The 20,042-nt window shown below is 33.4% G+C and overlaps 7 protein-coding genes, 1 non-coding gene and 2 pseudogenes across 12 annotated transcripts in view; 5 read left to right on the forward strand and 5 right to left on the reverse strand.

The window, feature by feature from the left end:
* The window catches only part of C05B5.2 (uncharacterized protein), a 710-nt gene extending 182 nt beyond the window's left edge, over positions 1-528 (reverse strand). The window contains exons 1-2 of the mRNA NM_066817.6: positions 455-528; positions 1-406 (exon numbers count right to left, since the gene is read on the reverse strand). The exon at positions 1-406 is cut by the window's left edge and continues 182 nt beyond it. Of these exons, the coding sequence (NP_499218.2) occupies positions 1-406; positions 455-464 (416 nt within the window). The 5' untranslated portion in view covers positions 465-528. The remainder of the gene's footprint in view (positions 407-454) is intronic.
* An 831-nt stretch (positions 529-1,359) lies between these two features.
* C05B5.5 (putative F-box protein C05B5.5) lies at positions 1,360-3,856 on the forward strand. Of its 2 annotated transcripts, none has more exons than NM_066818.5 (6): positions 1,360-1,503; positions 1,630-2,179; positions 2,591-2,811; positions 2,897-3,113; positions 3,164-3,407; positions 3,458-3,846. In NM_066818.5, exons 1-4 carry the CDS (start codon positions 1,400-1,402, stop codon positions 3,033-3,035), a joined length of 1,014 nt encoding a protein of 337 aa, NP_499219.3. In that variant the 5' UTR covers positions 1,360-1,399; the 3' UTR covers positions 3,036-3,113; positions 3,164-3,407; positions 3,458-3,846. The 2 variants fall into 2 exon arrangements, 1 of the variants encoding a protein (NP_499219.3); NR_131451.1 differs by having other exon boundaries at positions 1,400-1,503; positions 3,458-3,856.
* Positions 3,393-3,810, forward strand: C05B5.9 (annotated as a pseudogene). The gene is made up of 2 exons: positions 3,393-3,407; positions 3,458-3,810. Coding segments are annotated over exons 1-2 (368 nt in total).
* A 656-nt stretch (positions 3,857-4,512) lies between the features above and the next one.
* On the forward strand, positions 4,513-4,967 carry C05B5.11 (DUF7107 domain-containing protein). The gene is made up of 2 exons (NM_001129203.4): positions 4,513-4,539; positions 4,587-4,967. The coding sequence occupies exons 1-2, from the start codon at positions 4,525-4,527 to the stop codon at positions 4,929-4,931; spliced, it is 360 nt and encodes a 119-aa protein (NP_001122675.1). The 5' UTR covers positions 4,513-4,524; the 3' UTR covers positions 4,932-4,967.
* A 491-nt stretch (positions 4,968-5,458) lies between these two features.
* Positions 5,459-6,784, reverse strand: glam-1 (Glia associated membrane protein glam-1). Its single transcript, NM_001025971.8, has 3 exons — positions 6,546-6,784; positions 5,680-5,890; positions 5,459-5,622 (listed from the first exon to the last, which is right to left on the reverse strand). The coding sequence occupies exons 1-3, from the start codon at positions 6,774-6,776 to the stop codon at positions 5,531-5,533; spliced, it is 534 nt and encodes a 177-aa protein (NP_001021142.1). The 5' UTR covers positions 6,777-6,784; the 3' UTR covers positions 5,459-5,530.
* A 1,181-nt stretch (positions 6,785-7,965) lies between these two features.
* fbxa-155 (F-box A protein 155) lies at positions 7,966-10,217 on the reverse strand. The gene is made up of 5 exons (NM_066819.3): positions 10,125-10,217; positions 9,494-9,700; positions 9,361-9,447; positions 8,252-8,897; positions 7,966-8,206 (listed from the first exon to the last, which is right to left on the reverse strand). The coding sequence occupies exons 1-5, from the start codon at positions 10,175-10,177 to the stop codon at positions 7,973-7,975; spliced, it is 1,227 nt and encodes a 408-aa protein (NP_499220.2). The 5' UTR covers positions 10,178-10,217; the 3' UTR covers positions 7,966-7,972.
* A 625-nt stretch (positions 10,218-10,842) lies between these two features.
* C05B5.10 lies at positions 10,843-11,065 on the reverse strand (annotated as a pseudogene). Its single transcript has 2 exons — positions 10,998-11,065; positions 10,843-10,940 (listed from the first exon to the last, which is right to left on the reverse strand). Coding segments are annotated over exons 1-2 (166 nt in total).
* A 1,370-nt stretch (positions 11,066-12,435) lies between these two features.
* Positions 12,436-13,327, forward strand: C05B5.16 (XK-related protein). The gene is made up of 2 exons (NM_001268126.3): positions 12,436-13,053; positions 13,103-13,327. Exons 1-2 carry the CDS (start codon positions 12,438-12,440, stop codon positions 13,183-13,185), a joined length of 699 nt encoding a protein of 232 aa, NP_001255055.1. The 5' UTR covers positions 12,436-12,437; the 3' UTR covers positions 13,186-13,327.
* Positions 13,328-14,192: 865 nt separating this feature from the next.
* On the reverse strand, positions 14,193-16,558 carry rgs-1 (the record flags this gene model as incomplete). 2 transcript variants are annotated; one of them, NM_001382973.2, is made up of 5 exons in its annotated part: positions 14,193-14,736; positions 14,963-15,022; positions 15,073-15,116; positions 15,886-15,983; positions 16,033-16,558. In NM_001382973.2, the coding sequence occupies 3 exons, from the start codon at positions 16,532-16,534 to the stop codon at positions 15,111-15,113; spliced, it is 606 nt and encodes a 201-aa protein (NP_001369842.1). The 2 variants fall into 2 exon arrangements, with proteins under 2 accessions (NP_001369842.1, NP_001255056.1); NM_001268127.3 differs by lacking the exons at positions 14,963-15,022; positions 15,073-15,116 and having other exon boundaries at positions 14,593-14,736; positions 16,033-16,534.
* Positions 16,559-16,677: 119 nt separating this feature from the next.
* C05B5.13 lies at positions 16,678-16,878 on the forward strand. Its single transcript, NR_052674.1, has one exon. It is a non-coding gene; the product is annotated as an Unclassified non-coding RNA C05B5.13 (non-coding RNA).
* Positions 16,879-20,042: the final 3,164 nt, after the last annotated feature.

The raw sequence follows: 20,042 nt of genomic DNA on the forward strand, positions 1-20,042 counted from the left end.
TATTGAATTTTCAACCAGTCCATATTAATTTTCCAAATCTCAACATCCATCGTGACGATGGTGTAGACAAATAAAAAGATGATGCATTGGGCAATGAATCCAGCCATTCTAATTGACTTCACACGGATTGCATCTGCATCTTCTTCAAGAATATCAGCCACTTTGATGCTCTGAGCTGGAGCAAAAGCAGATGTCGTGGTGGTGTTAATGTAGACTTCAAGGGACGACATCACTGGAGCAAGCACAGATGTTGATCTTGGAGCCGTGATGTTTGAGTAGAACTGCACTGCCTTCTTGTAGACATCACCTGGAGCCGGAAGCATCAGTGGCTTTCTGGTGACGTGGCAAACATCATTTGATGCAGAAGATGTGTTGAAAATTGCCAGAAGACCAATGATAAGAACAACTGAAACAAGGTAAAATTGGTATGAAAATCTGAAAATTTAAAACTTACTGTTAAGCATGGTTAGTTGAGAAGACGTCTAGTTGGTTAGTTGTCCGGAAAAATCAAGAACTGATTGGTTATTCACAAATTTTTCATTTTTTTCTTGATCATATTTTTCTAACAAAACAGTTCACGTAATTATCAGTAAACCGAGTTTGAAAGTTAAAATTTGAAGTGTTTACTTTTTTTTCTTTTTTTGTTGAAATTTTTCGTTACAAATCTTTAGTAAATCAGACGATCCTGTCCCTGTTGTTTCCGGAAGTACGGTAGTTTTTCAGAATTTTTAAGATCCTACAAAAAATTAGCCCAGTAATCCTATATCATGACTGTTTTCAAAATAAAAAACAAAATAAAAATATTTTCTACCCGGTTACAAGAAAATCGTTAATTTTTATTTACTTAGTTTACTCATACATGTATTGATATCGAAGTGGTAAATATGAACTCCTGGAACTTGCAATTTCCACCAAAAGAGTGAAAACAGCAGCTGCTATTAGTGAATCTTTTTCAATAAAATTCGTACTATGTTTTTCCGATAAGCACACGAAATTGAGCATCTGCTATTCAGCTGTGCTCATGACCCTTACAGAATTGGGATACAAAATTATTAAATCACCGATGCGAGAAGAATTGGAGGAAATTGATGAAAATGTTATCCCATTAGGATTAAAATTGAACAAAGAAAACTCAAATATTGTAGATTTTAGCATTTTAAAGTTCTATATCACCTAAAACCAAAAAATCCATTAAAATTTTTATGATAAAGTAGCAAACTACTTAAATAAACAATTTATATAATACCTTATAACTTTTGTATTAGTAATATCAAAAGGTCAAAATACGCCTTTTGAGTACATGATATCATTCACACTTGGTAGGAGCGTGGTGAGTAAACATTGATTTATTGATAACGTTTCATTTTTGCAGTTTTAAAAACTTCTATTTTCTTGGAGAATGGGGCAATATTTAACAAAAACTGAAGAAAGTTCGCTCAATTATGTGGATCTACCAGATACTGTCCATAGAAAAATATTTGAATACTTGAATCCATGGGAAATGTAAGTTTGTTTTTATTAGCTAACGGTTCTAAATATTTACCAAATTCACATGCAAGTTTTCTGTTCTGCATGCGAACTTAATTTTCACAAAACGAATGTTTTCTTCGAAAATTTATATTTTTGCAGCTTCAAACTATCTCGCATTTCAAAAGCCATTCATGTGACGATCCTTAAAAACAAAAAGTTCGCTGTAAAAGATATTGACTTATGTACTGATGAAAACATTCTGAAATTTCAATTTCAATTTGTGAACAATATCGTTTTGTCATGGGAGTTTTACAATCTTCACGAGAAACCATATTTTACCAGCCAATTTTCAAATCGTTGCCAGTATAGACAACAGTATGATATTAAAAATTATTATGAAAACCCCGAGGAAGCATTTCTTTTTGCATTCCGAAATGCGCTTTCAATTTTTAATGTGCAAAATTCCAAATTAAAAAGATTTTATCTAGCTCCAAGTAAACTTGAGTTGTTCTTCAAGTTACCGTACTCATTCATAGACGGCCGAAATTGTGAAAACTTGAGTATTTGGAATAAGAAGGCGAATGATGAAGATGAACGAGACTTTTCGATCAATTTCGCAAAAGCTGTTTTGGAAAAAATGGGAGTCGTGAGAAATTTGAGATTATTGTTCAATTGTAGCACAAAGGATAATGAATTTGATTGTGAAAAGGTATGTTGAGCTTGTTTTTAACAGATAAAGTTTGATACTTTTCGGTTTAAAAAATTGGAAGAAGATCATTTGAATAGGTCACTACAAAGATGTACCGACATAGGAGTAATTTTAAATAGGATAATCTTGATCTGAAATTTTTCAGTTCATTTTTTAGTACCCGTAGAACTGCTCCAACAGTGGATGCTAAGATTTCTAGGGGTAGAAGACACACATTCTGAAAATTTTTAGGGAAAATTTTTCGGAAAAACCTAATATTTTTCGCGCTTTTTCGCTTCAATTCACATAGGTTTCAATTGAAACTCTAAATAATTTGTTCTCCAATAGTTTCGTTCAATAGTTTTGTTCTCCAACTTTTAAAAAATTCAAGTTCCAAATCACTTTCACATTTATCAAATATTTTTATTCCAGGAATACTACAATTCTGAAACGGATAAGTTGATGCCAAATGATTGGTACTTGTACAACAAATTCGATGATATAGATCTTAATGTATTTCTGAAAAACTGGCTCAACTTCAGAGATCCTTTAATTAGAAAATTCCGTATTCGAGGAAAACGAAATTTCAATACAGCAATTATTTTTGATGGAATTGAAACAATTCCATGGGATCAAAGAAATGGTTTAAATGTGTGAGTTTTGCTTATTTTTTTAATTATTTTTTTAGAATAATGAATTTTTGGAAAAAATAAAATATTCCTATAACTTTGGTTTCAGATATTATTATTCTGCAACTGCAAATGATACTGGATCTTTGATATTTCAAGCAAACGAAAATCATGCAATCGTTAAAGTTGGAGCAATAAATGGAAATGAGAGCTCTGGTTATATGGAATTTTTATTCATTACATTTTAAGCTCGTCGGATAAATTTTTGGCACTTTTTTTGATTTTCCAAAACTTCTGGAAACGATTAATTTTAACATAGAATCAAGGTTTTCTTTTGAAACTTCGGTATGTATACTGTACTTTTTCTTACTTCAAGAGCCTATAAGCTAATCAAAGCTTCAACACACATAGTTTTCAAACAATTTCCGGATGGCTCCGTTAGCATTTTCAATGAACATTTATTTTCCCTTTCCAAGTATCCCGTGACGAAAAATCAGGCCATAAAAATCCGCTACCTCCAAACGCGGGAATTCAAATCGAATTATGAAAATTTGGAATGGTATAAAAGGAAGCTGCAGGAGGAAATTAATTCAGTATCAGCCAACATGAACAGCCTTTTGGTAAGACCCCAACTCCTTTTATTCTCATAGTCAGCTCAACTTTATTTCAGATTGCTTCTCTCCTCATTCTCGGGGTTTCCAGCCAATCGACGATAATCAACCCGAATTTCAACAAACATTCTTCGGAATCATCGGATCAGCCAAAGAAAATCCTTGTAGCACCAATGCTGATTGTTTGCCAAGTGGAAATTGTGTAGATGGAGAATGCCTTGTAGACAACGGAAACGGAGGTCTTTGCACAACCAATACGCAATGCCCAAATGGATATCAATGTGTTAATCGGAAATGCTCCAGGAATAGTCGTCATTTCAATGATCTGCCATGTGTCACTGAAACTGAATGTCCACCAGGAACCAGATGTATCAACGGAGTCTGTACTGGCATTGATAACAAGTTCTATTAAGTTTTTCATTTAAAATAAAGTACGTTGTTTAATAAAATCATTTTGGATTTTTTTCAAGTCGTGTAAAAAACTAATGCCAAACCCTGGACTTCAAAATGGAACATACATACGTAGAGGAAAAAGAGTAAATTCCTTGATTCGAACCGGTTAGCACAACGGAACGGAATGGTTACAAAACTATAACTAGACCTAAATTACAAAAACCAATTGAGGAACACAAGTAAGCATGCAATCGGAAAAGGGCAGAAAATGAGGAAACCGAGAGAAATCGTGCCGAAGTGGAACCTTGAAGCTATAGAACCTTGACTAAAGAGCCTCGCTCAATATCCAGTTTGAGTTGCTGCGCAGCGAATGAGCCATGGTGCTCAACTGTGCGCATTTATCGTGTATTAAAAAAAAAGAAAATTCACTGTAGAAAATGGTAGAAAAGTAAATCCTTATCTCTCATAGTCAGGAATGCTGAAATGTCCGGGGAAGAATTCGCACTCCGTGAACATGAGCTTCAATATCCATTAGTTCCAAATTATTACCGGATGATTTCGTTTAAAGTTTCAATAAAAGTCTGTCTTCTCTTCCCATCCTGTGATGACCAAAAATCAATAAAACCTTTTATTATCCGTTACGTGGACCAAACGCGGGAATCCAAATCGAATTATGGAAATTTGGTATAGTATAAAAGACGTTTCAGGACGGATAGAGCCAGCATCAGTCAACATGAACAGTCTCTTGGTAAGTCATCCCTATCTTCTTTTATTCTCAGCTCAACTATATTTCAGATCGTTTCCCTCCTTGTTCTCGGGGTTTCAAGTCAAATCGACGATAACCAACCCGAATTGCAACGAACATTCTTCGGAATTATCGGATCAGCCAAAGCAAAGGCATGCAGCACCAACCTCGAGTGTGGAAACAAAGGTATTTGTGTAGATGGAGAATGCCTTGTCGATAACGGATTGGGAGGCTATTGCTCGACTAGTACACAATGTCCAACTGGCTATCAATGTATTGATGGAAAATGCAAGACTAAACGTCATTTCCTTGCTCCACCATGTGTCGCTGAATGTCCACCAGGAACCAGATGTATCAACGGAGTCTGTACTGGCATTGATAACAAGTTCTATTAAGTTCTTTAATTCAAAATAAAGTACATGTTCAACAAAATCAATTTGAAAAAAAAAAAAATTATTAGCATTTTTTAAAACTCACTGCAGCTCACCGAAAGCTCAGGTCTGAAACTTCGCAGCTCAAAATTAATATTCAACCATTTCTTAACATGGACTTTCAAATGAAACCTTGTTCAAAAACCAGCTGTCATTTTGAGATGGTTTCCTAGTAAATATATAATTAGTTAAAAAATTAAAATAAAAAACTTACGTATGCTATAAGGTTCATTTAGTATAGCTTTCAGGTTATCAATTTTTTAAGGAAAAACTTCTGAAAATTTTCCAAACGTTGTTTCCAATCAAATATCCAAGAAGTATTGAATAAAAACAATAACTTTTGAATCTTATTGCAAAATCGGAAAAATAAATCATAAAAAATTTAGAAATTTGCGTAACTTTTTTTTCGATCTGACAGCCTGTTCGCAACCATAAAAAATTGCCACGAACAGCTTGGGGGCAACTTTCTGTTAAATCATTATTTATGTATTGAGCTTAAACACAAATTTATTACCAAATATGAAAATTGAATAACTTAAAGACAATAATAGAAACCAACATTTTTATGGAATAACGTATCGACTGGAAGATGAAGCTTCTGTTGCTTTTGCGTATTCCCAGAGACGATGGACTAGCAGATATTTCAGCGATTCAACTAAAAAGTTTTTGGATATACATATGTAAAACCAATTGTCCAACAAAAAACTCTTACCTCCAATAGAAAGAGCAGTTGCAAATTCAAGAGTGAAACCGGAAATCATTCCAAAAACGAAGTTTTGCTCGGGTGTTGTAACATTTCCAAGAATTTCAATTTCTTCTGAGTCGATGCCTGTGAAGTTACGAGAAAGGCCAGAAGCCATGTAACTGGCAAAAACAACTGGGTAGATCATAAAACGGATTATTGCGATTAACACACAGGCAAACTGAAAATATTTTAACGTTTTGATTTTAATTTTTGTGAAGTAGCATTTTGTTGTAATCAATGATTTTGATTTTGTTTTTGAAAAATTAAAAAAAAAACAAAAAAACAGAACAGTTTATAAATTAATGTGCATACATACTTCAACACATTTTAATTAATTTTTGTAATTGTGTATGAACTTTTATAGAATGATTTTTTTCAGTTGGAATTTCAAAAATCAAACCGAGCAACATTTTTTTCACTTTCAAATTCTAAATCTTAAAATTATGCAAATGAAAATAAAAATCAGAATTGTCTAGAGTTTTTTATTCTCGCGCTTACAGTTTTTTTAAATGTTAATGATTGAGATAAACTCCAGACTGCGATTTTTGTTTTTATAAGTTTTCGGTCAAAGCTTTTGTCTGCCATAAAACTTGTTTAATTGTCAATTTTAAGGTGAAGTTTCTATGGAAAGCGGAATCATTTTTAGTCCCAAATGCCTGTCTCCAGCATGCCTGCCTACTGCTTGAAATTAGAGATATTACTTTACTTTATATAAATTTTCATGAAAAGGTCATATTTTTGAATTTATATTTTTAACGTTGTTTTTTACTTTAATTTTTTTCCAATATTAAATTTATGAAATTCATATTTTAAGCAACTTATTAAAGTCTTACCGTAACTCTCTGTGACCATTTCAATGCAAACACATCATTCTTGTAGGCACCAAAAAGAAGTAGCAAATCGAGAAGAAGAACACAAAAATGGGTTCCAGCCATACCGAACCCACTTGACATCCAGAATTGCACAAAACTCCGAATTGCTCCAAAAACAGCTAGTCCAACGACAAGGGGTCTTGCTGGCATACACAGGAACTTTGGTGGATCCATTGGAATTTGAGTACTCATTTTTTTGACTGAAAGTTTTAAGATGGAGTAGTGCCAGTGGGGAGTGAATTTAAAAGTTATTCAAATGAAGCAAAAAGATGTCGTTTTGTTTTAAATACATTTTTTCCTGTGAAATTGCGAAATACAATTTTTTTTTCGAAAAAAAGGATTTTCAAGGATTATCCGCTGTGAACAAAATTGAATCATTTTTAGTTGAATCACTCAAATTTCAAAAAAATAAAATCAAGTATTTCGTAAAATTGAGATGTACAAAATACGATTTATAATAGTTTGTAACTAAAATGAGTATGTGAGTCATGATGAACGAAAGAATCAATGTGAGGACGAGTACTGAATAGAGAGAGAGGGAGAGGTATAGACAGATGGATAGTTAGATCAAAAGATAGATGAATTGTATGATGACATCACAATGTCTTTGATCAACAAGTGAGAGAAAACCGGTTTATTCATGTTATTTTAAAATGAGATCAGGTTGAAGGTGATATAGACAATGTTACTTGTTTTTTTGGAAAAAAAAGACAAGAGTTTTTAACAATAATTTATCTATACAATGAAACATCTTTTAGACATTTTGACAGTATCTCAAGATTACGTTTTCAAAAGCTGTAGCAAATTGAAACATGCTAAAATTGTGAAATTTTCACTCCATTCAATAGAAGGATAGTTTGCATATTCCATGACAATATGAACATGGAATGTAATAAACTGGTTTTTTGTCAGATGATCATTATTAGAGTTATTGTTATGTTGAACAATGTCACAATTAACTTTTCATACTCACGGCAAAGATGCAAGGCAAAATTAGTAAATTTTCCAATTTTAATAATTAATATCTAGCTTCAAACTAACTTTTTCAAAAATTGGAAAATCTACTAATTTTGCATATAAATGGTCGGTTTCAGTGAATCTAAAATTGCACTAAAAGGCATGACTGAAAATCCCCTTTTTCTTTTTGAACTTTTGAACTATGAAACTATTTTAAATTTGGTTGTTTTAGTTCTAAAGGCAAAAATGAGTACGGGGATTTTCGGAAAAGTTAGTGTGCAGCTAGATATTAATTTTATTGTGAAAAAAATTGAGAGAAAAATATTTTCTCTCATTTTCCAGTCCAAAATGGTTGTCGATGCTCCAGAAAACTTTTATTCGAGTAGAAATCTGGAAAACAAAATATTTTCCTGAAAAATAGCTTGTTTTGCTTAAAAAAAATCAGATGGAAATGAATTTTTTATTGTTGACAAGTTACTAGAGTTTTTCTTGATGTGGTAAGCAAATCCCTCAGAAGTTATGGTGAATGACCTTTTGTTTGCTTTGTAGACAAATGAGCCGGTGGCAGATTTCGGAGCGTTAAAAGCAGTCAAAAATGATTTTTCACTGAAGTCAAGGTGCTCGAACGTACAGCTTTCAAGATTGACCGATTTCGCGATAACATTCTGAAAATTTATATAAGTAAATTGGAAACTCAAAAGGAAACTTACATCACGGAACAGCTCTATGTGGTTCTTCGAAAGCCTTTTCCCGAAAAAACAAAACTTCAGTGACTTAAAGTGATCGATGTGCTTGAAAAACTCTGAAAACATGCCAGAGCCCAAGCTGAGAGATGTCGCTTGTTTGTATTGTTCGAGGCAGACAATTTTTTCAACTGAAGCATCATCAGCATCGATACTAATTCTCTCCAGAAAGCCGGACTCGAAGTGTTTCAAGAATTGAGCAGTTTGGTAAGAAGTCATGAAGCTCACGAACGAGACACATTTTGCCGACACGGTCCCATTTGAGTGAAGAATCGATTGAAGGGCTTCGAACCATTTCTCTTGATCTTGAGCAATCCGCCAACCACCCATGATGACTACAAAATCATCGAGAACCAATTTCTTTCCGTTCAAATGTGCCGATAAATCTTTCATCGCGAATTTCAATGACCACTTTTTTTTCGAAATAGTCTTCTTTTTGTCGTCCTTATACTCAACTTCCACAATACAGCCATCATCATCCTGTTCGTTGTCAAACGAAATATCGTCGTCAAATGCCAATTCGGAATTTTCAAAGCTCAAAAAAATGCCCTTGACATTTCTTCCTTCGCGAATATTAGACTGAGAACGGTGGGCATCTCCGACTGTCGAGAACCTGGAAAGAACATTGTGTTCACGAAAAAACTAGAAAATATCACGGTAATGTGAATGGCTCATTAACATTTTTTTTTTGAAACTGAGATTTATCGACTGAAACTAGAATAAAAATCTAGCAACATTTAAATAGGTGAAAGGAAAAAACCCAGGTGTTTTATGCCTGCCTACGTGCCTACACATTTATCTCATGCCTACTCTCGAGCCTACATATGGTCTATGAGCCCACCTCATGCCTATCCATTCTCCTCTCTAGTGCCTACACGTCTACCTCGTGCCAATATGCGTGCCTACAAGCTTACTTCATTCTTACTACGTGCCTAGGCCCCTACACGTATTTTCAACACACCTACTTGCATGCCTACCTTATGCCTACTATGTGCCTACGTAAAGTCTGCCTCTAGCTGTTCTGATAAATATAAAGAACTTTAAAATATGCCCGTCAAAATGCAATTAAATCTTACCGATTAGTTTGAAGCACTGTTTTCGAAGCCATTGCTGGATGGTTGTCGGGAAGATCGATGCATTGTTTCACCTGAGACGCGTTGAATCTGTAATATTCACTTTGATATTATATTCATGGTGAAAATCACAAACCGGTCGGCGGAGTCCAATGTCAGTGTTTCATCTGCCAATCCCATGAACCAGTAGTTGAAGTGGCTGTATTCCATGAACTTTGGTCCAAGCGATTTGCACAACAAATTGTATCCTTCCATCGGATCCTTTCCTTGAAGATGTTGCAAGAGGATGCAAGTTCTCAGAGATCGCTGATCCGTGAGAATCGTCTGAGCTTTTGGTGGAATGCTGAAATTACAATTGAATTTTTAACGAAAAATATAGAGGCGGCAAAAACCGGAGGATCTGATATTTTGTAGATGAAAAAAACCTCAAGCCTACTTACATGCCTACATTATGCCTACCTCATGCCTTCCAGTGCGCTTAAAAACCTGCCTTAACATCTGCATGCCTATATCATGCCTACGCTGCACCATCCAATGAACCTACATTCTTACCTCGCACCTTTCAAAGCGCCTACACTCTTGCATACGCTCTTTTATGTCTAGTTCAGGTCTACCTTTGCACCTACACGCCTACATCATGCCTATCTTGTGCCTTTGTACATGCCTACTTCATGCATGCCTACCTAGCTCCGGGACCTACTTCACAGTTTTATTTGCCACGCCGCAAAATTAGCAAACTCATTATGTGAAATACAAAGAAAACTTACTGCTGAGCAGAGTCCGAACTGCTCGAGCTCTGATCGCTTCCCCTATCGCTCATTTCGTCGCTTGTTGCCAATGGCAGAAATTTCGAAATATTGAGAAATAATCAAATTTAGACTGATATGGGCGGTCAGAATTTGTTTTGTCACGTGGAACATTTTTGAGTTTGAAGAATGTCACGTGGAACATTTTTGAATTTTTTCGTCACGTGGAACATTTTCGAATTTGAACAAAAAATTATTTTCCCGCAAGAAATTTGAAATTTCACGAGGAATTTGAATTTTTTCTTTTATTTTTTTGGAAGAATAAATTATCGATTTTCTGATTTCAAAAAAACAAGATTTTCACGGTTTTTTCTCAAAAATTCCGAATTTTTGGGGTTACTGTAGCTGTAGATTGAAAAATTTGAATTTTTTGGAGAAAAAAATCTTTTTTTTTTTGAAAATCGAAGATTCAAAGAGAAATTTTTTTTGTGTGGTTACTGTACCTAAAATTTGAATTTTTTACGAGTTTTCTAACATTTTGAGATGGAAATCGAATTTCTGAAAAATTCACATTTTGCGAGATTTTTAATTCTTTAAAATTTTTTTTTTTCAAAATTAAAGACAAATTGGACTATTTTAGATGTTAAAGAATTCGTTAAAAAAAACGATTTATCAAAAAAAATTGCAGAAAAAAGTAAACAACATTGTACAAAATAAAATTAAAATTTCCAGACGATTTTCAGCGAGTTGCCTGATCCTTGCGCTGCTCGTCGCTGAAAATTTGAGCCGGTTGCCCACAAAGTTGATGGATTGCTTCCAGAAGTTGAGTACGGGTTTCTGGAAAAATTCGACAACTTCAGATATTTTTGCAGCAAGGTTTTTAGCTGAAATTACCAGTTTTTGTGCATTTTCCGAGAGCATCGTGAAGCTCGTCTCGCCAGATTTTGATGAGTCGTTTTTGCAAGATATCATGCTTCTGCCTGGAAATTACCAAATTTTTTGGCGGAAATTTTACAGAATTTTCTTCAATATTTTCTAGAAGAACACAAAATTTGCAACAAAATGGCTACGGGGTTTTTTGAAAAAGTTAGTTTGAAGCCAGATATTGATTTTTAAGAAGTTAAAAATCTACTAATTTTGCATATAAATTGTCGGTTTTAGTCAATCTCAAATTGTCTATCTGAAATATCAAAAAAAAAAGTCCTCCGTTGTCAGAAGTATCGTAGTTTCGCAAAAATTTGGCATGTCAATTCAAAGGCACACGCGGTTTTTTTCCGAGTGGGTCATGTCACGGTCCTCCGCCCTCAGTCCTCAGTCCTAGTTGGCGCTGCAGGTGACAAATTTTCACAGGAATTAGTGTTTGATGTAGAAAATGAAGTTTAAATAGTTTCAAACTCGAAAGTATGTAGAGAAAATTTGGATTAATCGTAAATCATATCAGTCCCTATTGGCTCACAAACGGACAATAATCCATCTCGTCACTTAATCAAGTTTTTGTAGTTGACACTTTTATTCCTGAGTCAAAATATCAAATTCACTAAAATAACTAGCACAGTACTGCTGGCAGCTAATTGTTGGAGTTTGAGTAACTGAGCATATTATTAATATGCATATCCCATACTAGCCATTTGCCAAAATTCATGAAGTCAAAGTATTCGACTACTTTTCTTCTTAATAAAATCTCAAGGGATCCAAACCAGGTGGTTCGTAAAGAGCATCAACGAGAGTGTCAAGTACGGGATGGCTCTGGCTCTGGCTCTCTAGCTCGCACGCGTCGAAATATTTCGAATTGATGTGATCGCAGCAAAACAATGATAAATCATTGTCGGGAAAGTTGACTAATTGGATATTTAGATGTGTGATCTATAGGCGTGACACAAGAATGTCATTTACTCGGTATTACAGCATAACTTTAAAGCACACTCTTCAAACTTCTTACGAACCACCGTATGCCTTTGCTACTTAACAAATTTCTGCAGTTTCCCGAAAGAATAATACAACTTCTTAGCAACCTCATAAAAAGCTTCTGAGATTTTTGCTTAAAAGCTGATAAAAATATTAGTATTCAACTATCCCTTTTCTCACTCTTTCACCTTTCATCAATTTTGACTCCGGAGAAAATTAATTAATTTTCCTTATCTAGTTGGGATTTTATGGTAAATTTCTCATTTACTTCTTTGTGCACACTATAGTTTTTCCCTTTGACTTATACTCACTTTACTTACTAGGTAAACTTTTTTCAATCGTCTGTACGCACACTTGGTTTTTTTCAACGTATTTTCACTCAAAACTTTATCTGAATAAAGTCAAATTTAAAAAATTTTTTTCAATCAGATGACGTCACGATCTCTACCAAATCTTCGAAGTAATACTCCTGGCTGTCACCCTTGGGCTCCTCATCACAGTATCTATCTGGAACCTCTGACAATTGAACACGTCGTGAATGAAAATAGAGAATCAGCACAGAATCAGGAAGATCGAAAGAAAATACACAATGAATTCGGAGAAGACAAAGAGCTCGAAAAAGATGTTGTTAAAGACAAAATCGACGATATTATACTTTCTCTTCAAGTTACAATTGAATTTTCAATTGCTGCTGATATATCCTATCTTATAGTGTATGCTTGTGTGCTTTTAGTATTTATTCCAACATCTGATTCAATGTTATTCCAAGTATCAGGATGCTTCTTGCTTGTCAGATTTATTTTTGTATTCTTCTATTTGATTCAATTGGATAGCGTGAGAAAATCTTACTGTCCAGAAGATATCGATAAAACCATCAAAAAATTGTGCTATTCGGAATCAATTCATACTGGAATAGTGGTTTTGAGAATTGTCGGATGCCTCATCGACATGGTATTCTTGTTCATTATTCATGAAAGTCGACTGATAATGGGCCTAATTGCAATGGAATTCGCTTTGGGTTTTTGGACGGCAATCCATGTTTTTGGTAAAAACTATTCAAACTTCTCAATAAACAAAATAGTTTTTTTTTGCAGTTCATTTCATCAAAATACGATCATCAAAAAAGTGTATAATTGAATTGAGGAAAATAGCTGACGAAATGAACAAAACTCAATAGAAGATGGATTCTACAAGTTCGAGTCTAAATATTGGCATGCTATCTAAAACGAACACTTGTAAAATAACTTTTCCTATGCTTTAATGTTAAATTTTGAATATTTTATTAGTGTTTATACAATAAAATAAATCCTAAATTCCGGTGGGTATCTGACTGACGCAGTTTGAGGTGAATAAACTTACGGTGATGCTTAAAAAATAGTGTTTTATAATATAAAAATAGTTTTTTTCAGTATAGCTTTTTTCAGAATTTTTTCGGGAACTTGTTGCAATTTTTTAGCTTTTTCTGAATTTAATAACAAAATTTTAGTAGGTGCAAGAAGCTTTCAGTGCAATTAGATATCTGAAGTTCTAGGGATCTGTTTTACCGCAATTTTTGAGATTTATTTTCTTATTTTAAAGCAATGCTTAAAAAAAAAGTGTTTCGTAATATAAAAATAATTCAACTTTAGTAAATTAGCTTACACCGATGCTAAAAACTTTCCATGTGAGGCACTATTCCTGTACTATTTTCCGTGGTTATGTACTAGTTTGAACTTTTTTCATTTTCCTTCATTGATTGGATGTCATGATTGTTCAAAAACACGAGACCCGGAATTAATGGCGAATAATTCTGTTGATAAGTTTTTAATTATACATTCAACTTAAAATTTGAAATATGTGTCATTGTCTAGACTCATATTGTTTGATTTTAGATTTTTAGATTTATTACTAATTGTTAGTGAGAATTGTACATTCTCCAAAAGAGTAGAAGTCCAAAACGTTATCAAAAGGCGGAACTTCAAAATTACAAAAAAAAATTCCCCAAATATTTAGAAGTTTTGGCAACTTACCAAAACTGAATATTTTCAAAAATCTTAAAATAAAATTTTCCTCTTGCTTGCAAATTTTTCTAGAAATATATATGTACATATAGATACCGGTTTTTTAACATAAAAGTCGCATACACTATTGTCTCCAACCATTCTATAAATAATTTCAAATCTAGAAAAGTTGAAAATTGTTTTAAAAAAACCAGTTTATACAGCGACATATCCCTCGGAAATAAATCTACGAGAAAAAAGTTCAATATATTCGAGTGAAAGGAGAGAAGAGACAATGATGGGGGGAACAATTTAAACATAGGTTTGATCGGAAGAAATGTTGAGTGGCTGGAAGATAAAGTACAAATAACAGATGCCTTCTCTAGCCGACATCTAGATTTCAAGACAATTTCACAAAAGAATGGTCACGGGGGTGAAAGGGATGTGGTGGGTGTTGATTTGAACAGAGAATTAAAGAAGAAAAAATAGAATGTCTTGAAAGTAATATCACAAAGGTTCAGATGATGATTGAGAATATAGTAGGATAAGAGAAAAAGTCTCTGAAATTGCAAATCATAAAATGAATGACACTGATCAAAATAGATCTAAGATTGGCAAATGCAATAAGCAGCATCGGAGATCAAAGTTAGTTTATCACAAGTTGAATTGAATGAGTTGGAGGAAGAAGTTCTGGCGATTTGGATAAATTTTTGCATAAAATATTGAACTGCTATTACGGCGGTAGAAATCTGAAAATACTTTTTTAAAAGCCTATTTTCCCCCTAAAAACTGAAAATCTAACATTTCAATTTTTCAGTTGTCCGTTTGCTTTTTACTTTTACTTTTGTTTTTTTTGGAGAAACAAGTACTTTTGCATATTAGTTACACATATGAATTTGATTTAAAAAAAAAATTAAAGCTGCACTGATCTGAATATTTAAAAAATCGTTTACATATTTTCAATCAATTTGATACCTTTTTTATAACTACATGTTTCCAATCTGCTATTTTGCTGATAGAGATTCTTTGGAGTATCTGAAAAAAAAAACGAAATCATCAAAAATCTTCAGAAAAACCCTACTCACCGTTTAATGTATAATTGAGGGTAGATGCAGGAAGATTTTTATACCTGAAATCAGATGTAAGTCGCCGTGATTTAATAGATTGAAATTGATTTTATGATTGCTCCGCGGAGAAATTACATCCTTCGCTTGAGACAGAAGATTCTAACTACCGTACTCCTTTTGAAAATATAAAATGGAAATTATTACTTGAATTTTGTAGATCTCATTAGGTCTTGCCAAAATTTTAAAAAGTAATAACATCAAATTTTAAGCTAAAAAATATTACTAACTCTTTTCTTCCAAATTTCTAAAATATGTAGATGTACTCCACTTTTTTAAACAAAAGTTTTTAGAAAATTTGAAAAGTTTTCAATTGGATCTTTTCGTTTTTTTAGCTAATGTTAGTCTACAGTATCAGTTTTTTTCAAAATGAAAACCCTATAATTAAAATTGTGTATATAATTTCGCTGGATTTTAATTCGCCAGTGTCCAAAATGACTGAATATAAAAACTGATAAACCATTCCAAACACTTTTAGATTTTTTAAATATTTCCATAGAAGTTTTGGTGAATTGCCAAAGAATTTCAAAAATGTGTCAGTTTTTCAAGTAATTTAGAGCACTGCTGCAGCTTCGACTTAACTGCAAATAATTGTAACAAAATTAATATACGTATCAAATTCGTAGGAAATAACTTTTTTCGGTCGAATTCTAAAATTATGACAACAGACCGTGTTTTCACAACTTTTGGCTGTAAATTGAAAAAAAAATTTTTGAAAAGTTTTATTATGGTTTTTGGGCATTTTAGCAGTTTTAAACAATTTTATAAACTCACCATACTAATATCCTTTGAACTTCCTTCTGCAGCTGTAGCTGGAACATTCAAACGTGCACGTTCCGCTCTTTGCTCTCGTTCCTTCTCTTCGTCTCCTCCTGAAATTATTCTTTAATTTTAATTTTTTTAACAATTAAAAAACGTTACCAATATCCATTTCAGTTATTCCAAAAGAAGCTAGAGTTTCCCTGTAGAAAATGGAGGTAAGGAATCTTGGATAACTGTCTCTTGCCATCAGCTGATAGATTTGATGTTGAGCATCTTCGAATGTATTCTGTGTTGGACGGGACATGTTAGTGTTGACAATTTCTCGAACTTTTGAATCCAGTGAAACTTCTTTTGGTGATAATATTGAGATGAAATCTTCATAGATGATACGTGCTTTTTCTTCCATTTTTTCAGAATTCTTTTCCCGTTTCAGCTCTTCACAGGCTTGCCAAAATAAGATGTTCTCATCCGAATACTCACTTTTTAAAAATTCGGCAAAACATTTCTGGCCAGACTTGAAGCTCATCAGTGTGTCGAATGATTGTTGCCATGAATATACCATTTCGTAGCTGAGAGCTTCTGGTTGGACGGATCTTTGTGGGGAGACAGTTCCACTGTATTTTCGTCCGAGATTTGAGCACCAGCAACCCATATATCCCATGGGCTGGCGGCAACACGTCGCAGCCGGAAACAAGGAACAATTCGGTTTTTTTAAAGAAGAAAGGGGTGAAAGTATAAGGGAAAAGTGAAACGAAATGAAATAGGGGGGATGAGAGGAAGATGAATAAAATTAAAAAAAAAAAGAAATGGAAGAAGCAAGAGCAACGATGAGATGAAGAGGCGAATCGATTCGAAATAGGGAGAGGAAGAAATATATAAGACGTCGACGTCTACGACGACGTCGCGACGTGACGATGTGGAATACGGTGAGAGATGGAAGAGAAAACGTGAGAGAGAGAGAGAGAGATGAATATGTGTGTGAGTGGAGGGGACTCGTGAGGAGAGTGTGAGTGCGCACGAGGAGCAACAACGTAAAAGCACACACACAGACATAGAAGAGAACAAAAGGAAGAAAAAAGAAGAGAAGGACGGCTTCAAACAAATGACAATGAAGAGGGGAAAGGCGTCTTAAGGTTTCAAGGTTTTGTAATTAGACGTCGATAATGAGAACCAATTGGGAAATATTTCTAGAAAATTGAGAGCATAGCTATGCCACGAAAGACAGTTGAAAATGATTCTGAGCATATTTTCTTGCAAATTGAATTCCAGTTCTTACAATTTTTAGTTTAAAGGTTCTGCTAAAGTGCTCAAGTTTTGCAATAGCATAGTAAAACTTTTTTAAATTCAAAATTTAAAATTTGGATTTAAGGATCTAATGCAATTTTCACCTACATATTATACTTTTTAAAATTGTCAAAAAAAATTACGCGTTTTATGTTCATATTTAAACGTTCAAGTGGTCTCAAAATCATTCAAAAGTGAATTTTTGGTAAGTTTAGCAAGTTGCCAAAATTTTGAAAAACCTAACATTTTTGGATTGCTTTACACGGTCGTTTTGGGCTATTGTAGGTGTATTGAGACTTGATTCCAAAAAGTTCACACTTTTTGAGAAAGTATTTCTATAAGTATTTCTAATGTATAACTGAACTGAAATCTTCTATGTACGTTTTTAATGTACTTTTTGCATGAATTTTTGGTGAACCAGTGCGCAAAGTTACATTATGCTTTATAATTAAAAAGCAAATTTTGTATTTTACTTCTCTCTCCCAGAAAAAGCCTCCGAAAAAAAAAACGAATTTTGAAATCAAACTGGATGAAACTTCAAAGGTTTCCTCTTGATTAAAAAAAAACATTTTCCAAATACTGAAAAACAAAGTGAACTATTTTTTGATATTTTTTTTAAAAGCAGATCGGTTTTTGAAAAATGCCAAAATATCTGGCAATCGATCATTTTGGTACTTGCCGGATATTTTTTTTCCAATTGCCGCCCAGGCTTTTAGTCTGTATAGGCCCCTATTTTCCAGATTTTAGCAGAAGTTTGTAAACTGGAAGCTTCTATGAATATAAGCTTGAACAAATCTTACATTATGAATGAGAAATATTTCTAATAACAGTTTAAACATATGGGCGAAGTTGGATTTTGCAGTGTACTGAGAAGTGTTATTGTATTTTTACAGGAAATTGAAATATATTTGGCTCTGATTCTCAACATAACTTTTTTTTCACTTTCTAGCATTCTAATCTAATTCACAACTCTATGAAAAAAACAAAATATGACTTCATAACAAACGTTGAAAATTCATGAAATCGAATGTTCAAATTCGATTAAGTCTCTCTCTCTCTTGGTGGCTCGACAAAATCGGGCGAGTAATTCGATATACGTCATGACATAGTTTTGAAAACTCTTGAAAATAGTGGGAAATAGTGGAAAATCGTAGAAACCACCATCTGATCTTAAAGCAATAGAATTGGAATAATAAATGTTGGTGGGGTGTGGGAGGAAGAGAGATGAAGGGACGTACTAATGTAAAATGACAAATAAAAACGTTTGCCCTCTCTCTATCTTCTTGTAAACTGAGAACATTCATGTTGGTTATGCAAAACTCATCTTACTGAAAATGTAAATTTTTGGACAAAATATTTCTGCCAATAGTTGAAACGAAAAATTTCATGATCGGGAGTTATGAAAAGTCAAATTTCAGTACTGCTAGTATGTAGTAGTCAGTAAAAGTATCAGGTTTAATCATAATAGTTTACTATGACCTAGTATCATACTTAAGTACTCCATAAAGTTTAGGTTGTTCAAAGTTTCAGTTAAAATTTTGGCAAATTTCCAAATTTTTTTAAAACTTTTGGGTATTTGGCACTAGATTCTTGCTTAAGCAGAGAGTCAAACTTTGTTTTAATTATTGGCAATTATTTTTTCCGGCAAATTCAGCAATTTGCCGGTTTGCCAATTTGCCGGAAACTTTCATTTTCGGCAAACGCACAACCTAAAAAAGTTTTGCCCAATTTTGCCAATTTTTATCCAAACTGGGAAACTTACGCCAAATTACTAGTTTTGTCAAAAATTGAAGCACTGGTGCATTTTTGAAATTTTACATATATTTTCTAGATAGAACGACTGCAATTGATTGAAGCAACTAAAAAAAAGGAAAAATCCGACAGGCCACAATTACTTAACGCATTAGATTATGTCGATATTTTTTCCAAATTTCAGATTGAATTATCTTTAACTTAATCAATTGTTTTTTCATTCGCTATACGTGGAAGAAGTCGACGGCAAACAATTTTTCCCGGCAAATGGGCATTTTGCCGAATTCGACGAACGGCAAATGCTGCGTGGGGCTTTTGGAGCAGTTCAAAGCAAAATCACTACAATAGAAAGTCTGCTAAGTTTTCACCGGAAAAATTATAAAAATAAATTATACTTCGGATCTCCCAGTACCCCACAAAAAATGAACAGGATCTGGTTGTAAAAATGAAAGTTTTGTACATTACAGTATTCTCACTGAAACCCAAAAAAAAATAGACGGAGTTAATAAATTGGAAAGTGAATAATTTAATAAAAAACGGAGAAGAAAACGTCTATAGACAAGGAAAAAATCAGAAAAAGTAGGAAAAGTTCAGTTCTACCCAAGTGCATGAAGCATTTCAATGAACACAACAGATCACTGCTAAATTTCGATAATCAGGCTTCACTTTGATATGATTCATGCTTGGAATTTTTGAAGTCTCAAGAGAAAACCGTAAAGTGCGAATTATGTAAGTTTAGTCTAGAATTATCCAAATGAAATATCTTTGTTTTCGAGGGAAACCGATTTTTTTTATTTGAAAATGTTCCAAAACAAAGTAAAGTTTAAATGAATTTTAGGGAAAAGGGCACGAAAATTAAATTTCCTTATTTTTAAAACAAAATATCTTCAAAAGAAAGCAAATTTAAAACTATTTCATGCAAGTTTATCAACAAAAAATTTATCGATTAAACTGTCAAAAGAGAGTAATGATGGTGCAATAGTCATAGGAAACGTACGTTTTAGAAACTTCATATAAATAAATATTTATAGTATTTTCCAGTATATGCTAACAACCATAATTTTTCCCTAACAAAATAATATTATTTAATGAATTTTTTAACTAAATTATTTCAGTCATGAGACGTTGTTTAT

The sequence above is a fragment of the Caenorhabditis elegans genome, chromosome III, assembly GCF_000002985.6.
Source record: "Caenorhabditis elegans chromosome III".
Taxonomy (NCBI): domain Eukaryota; kingdom Metazoa; phylum Nematoda; class Chromadorea; order Rhabditida; family Rhabditidae; genus Caenorhabditis; species Caenorhabditis elegans.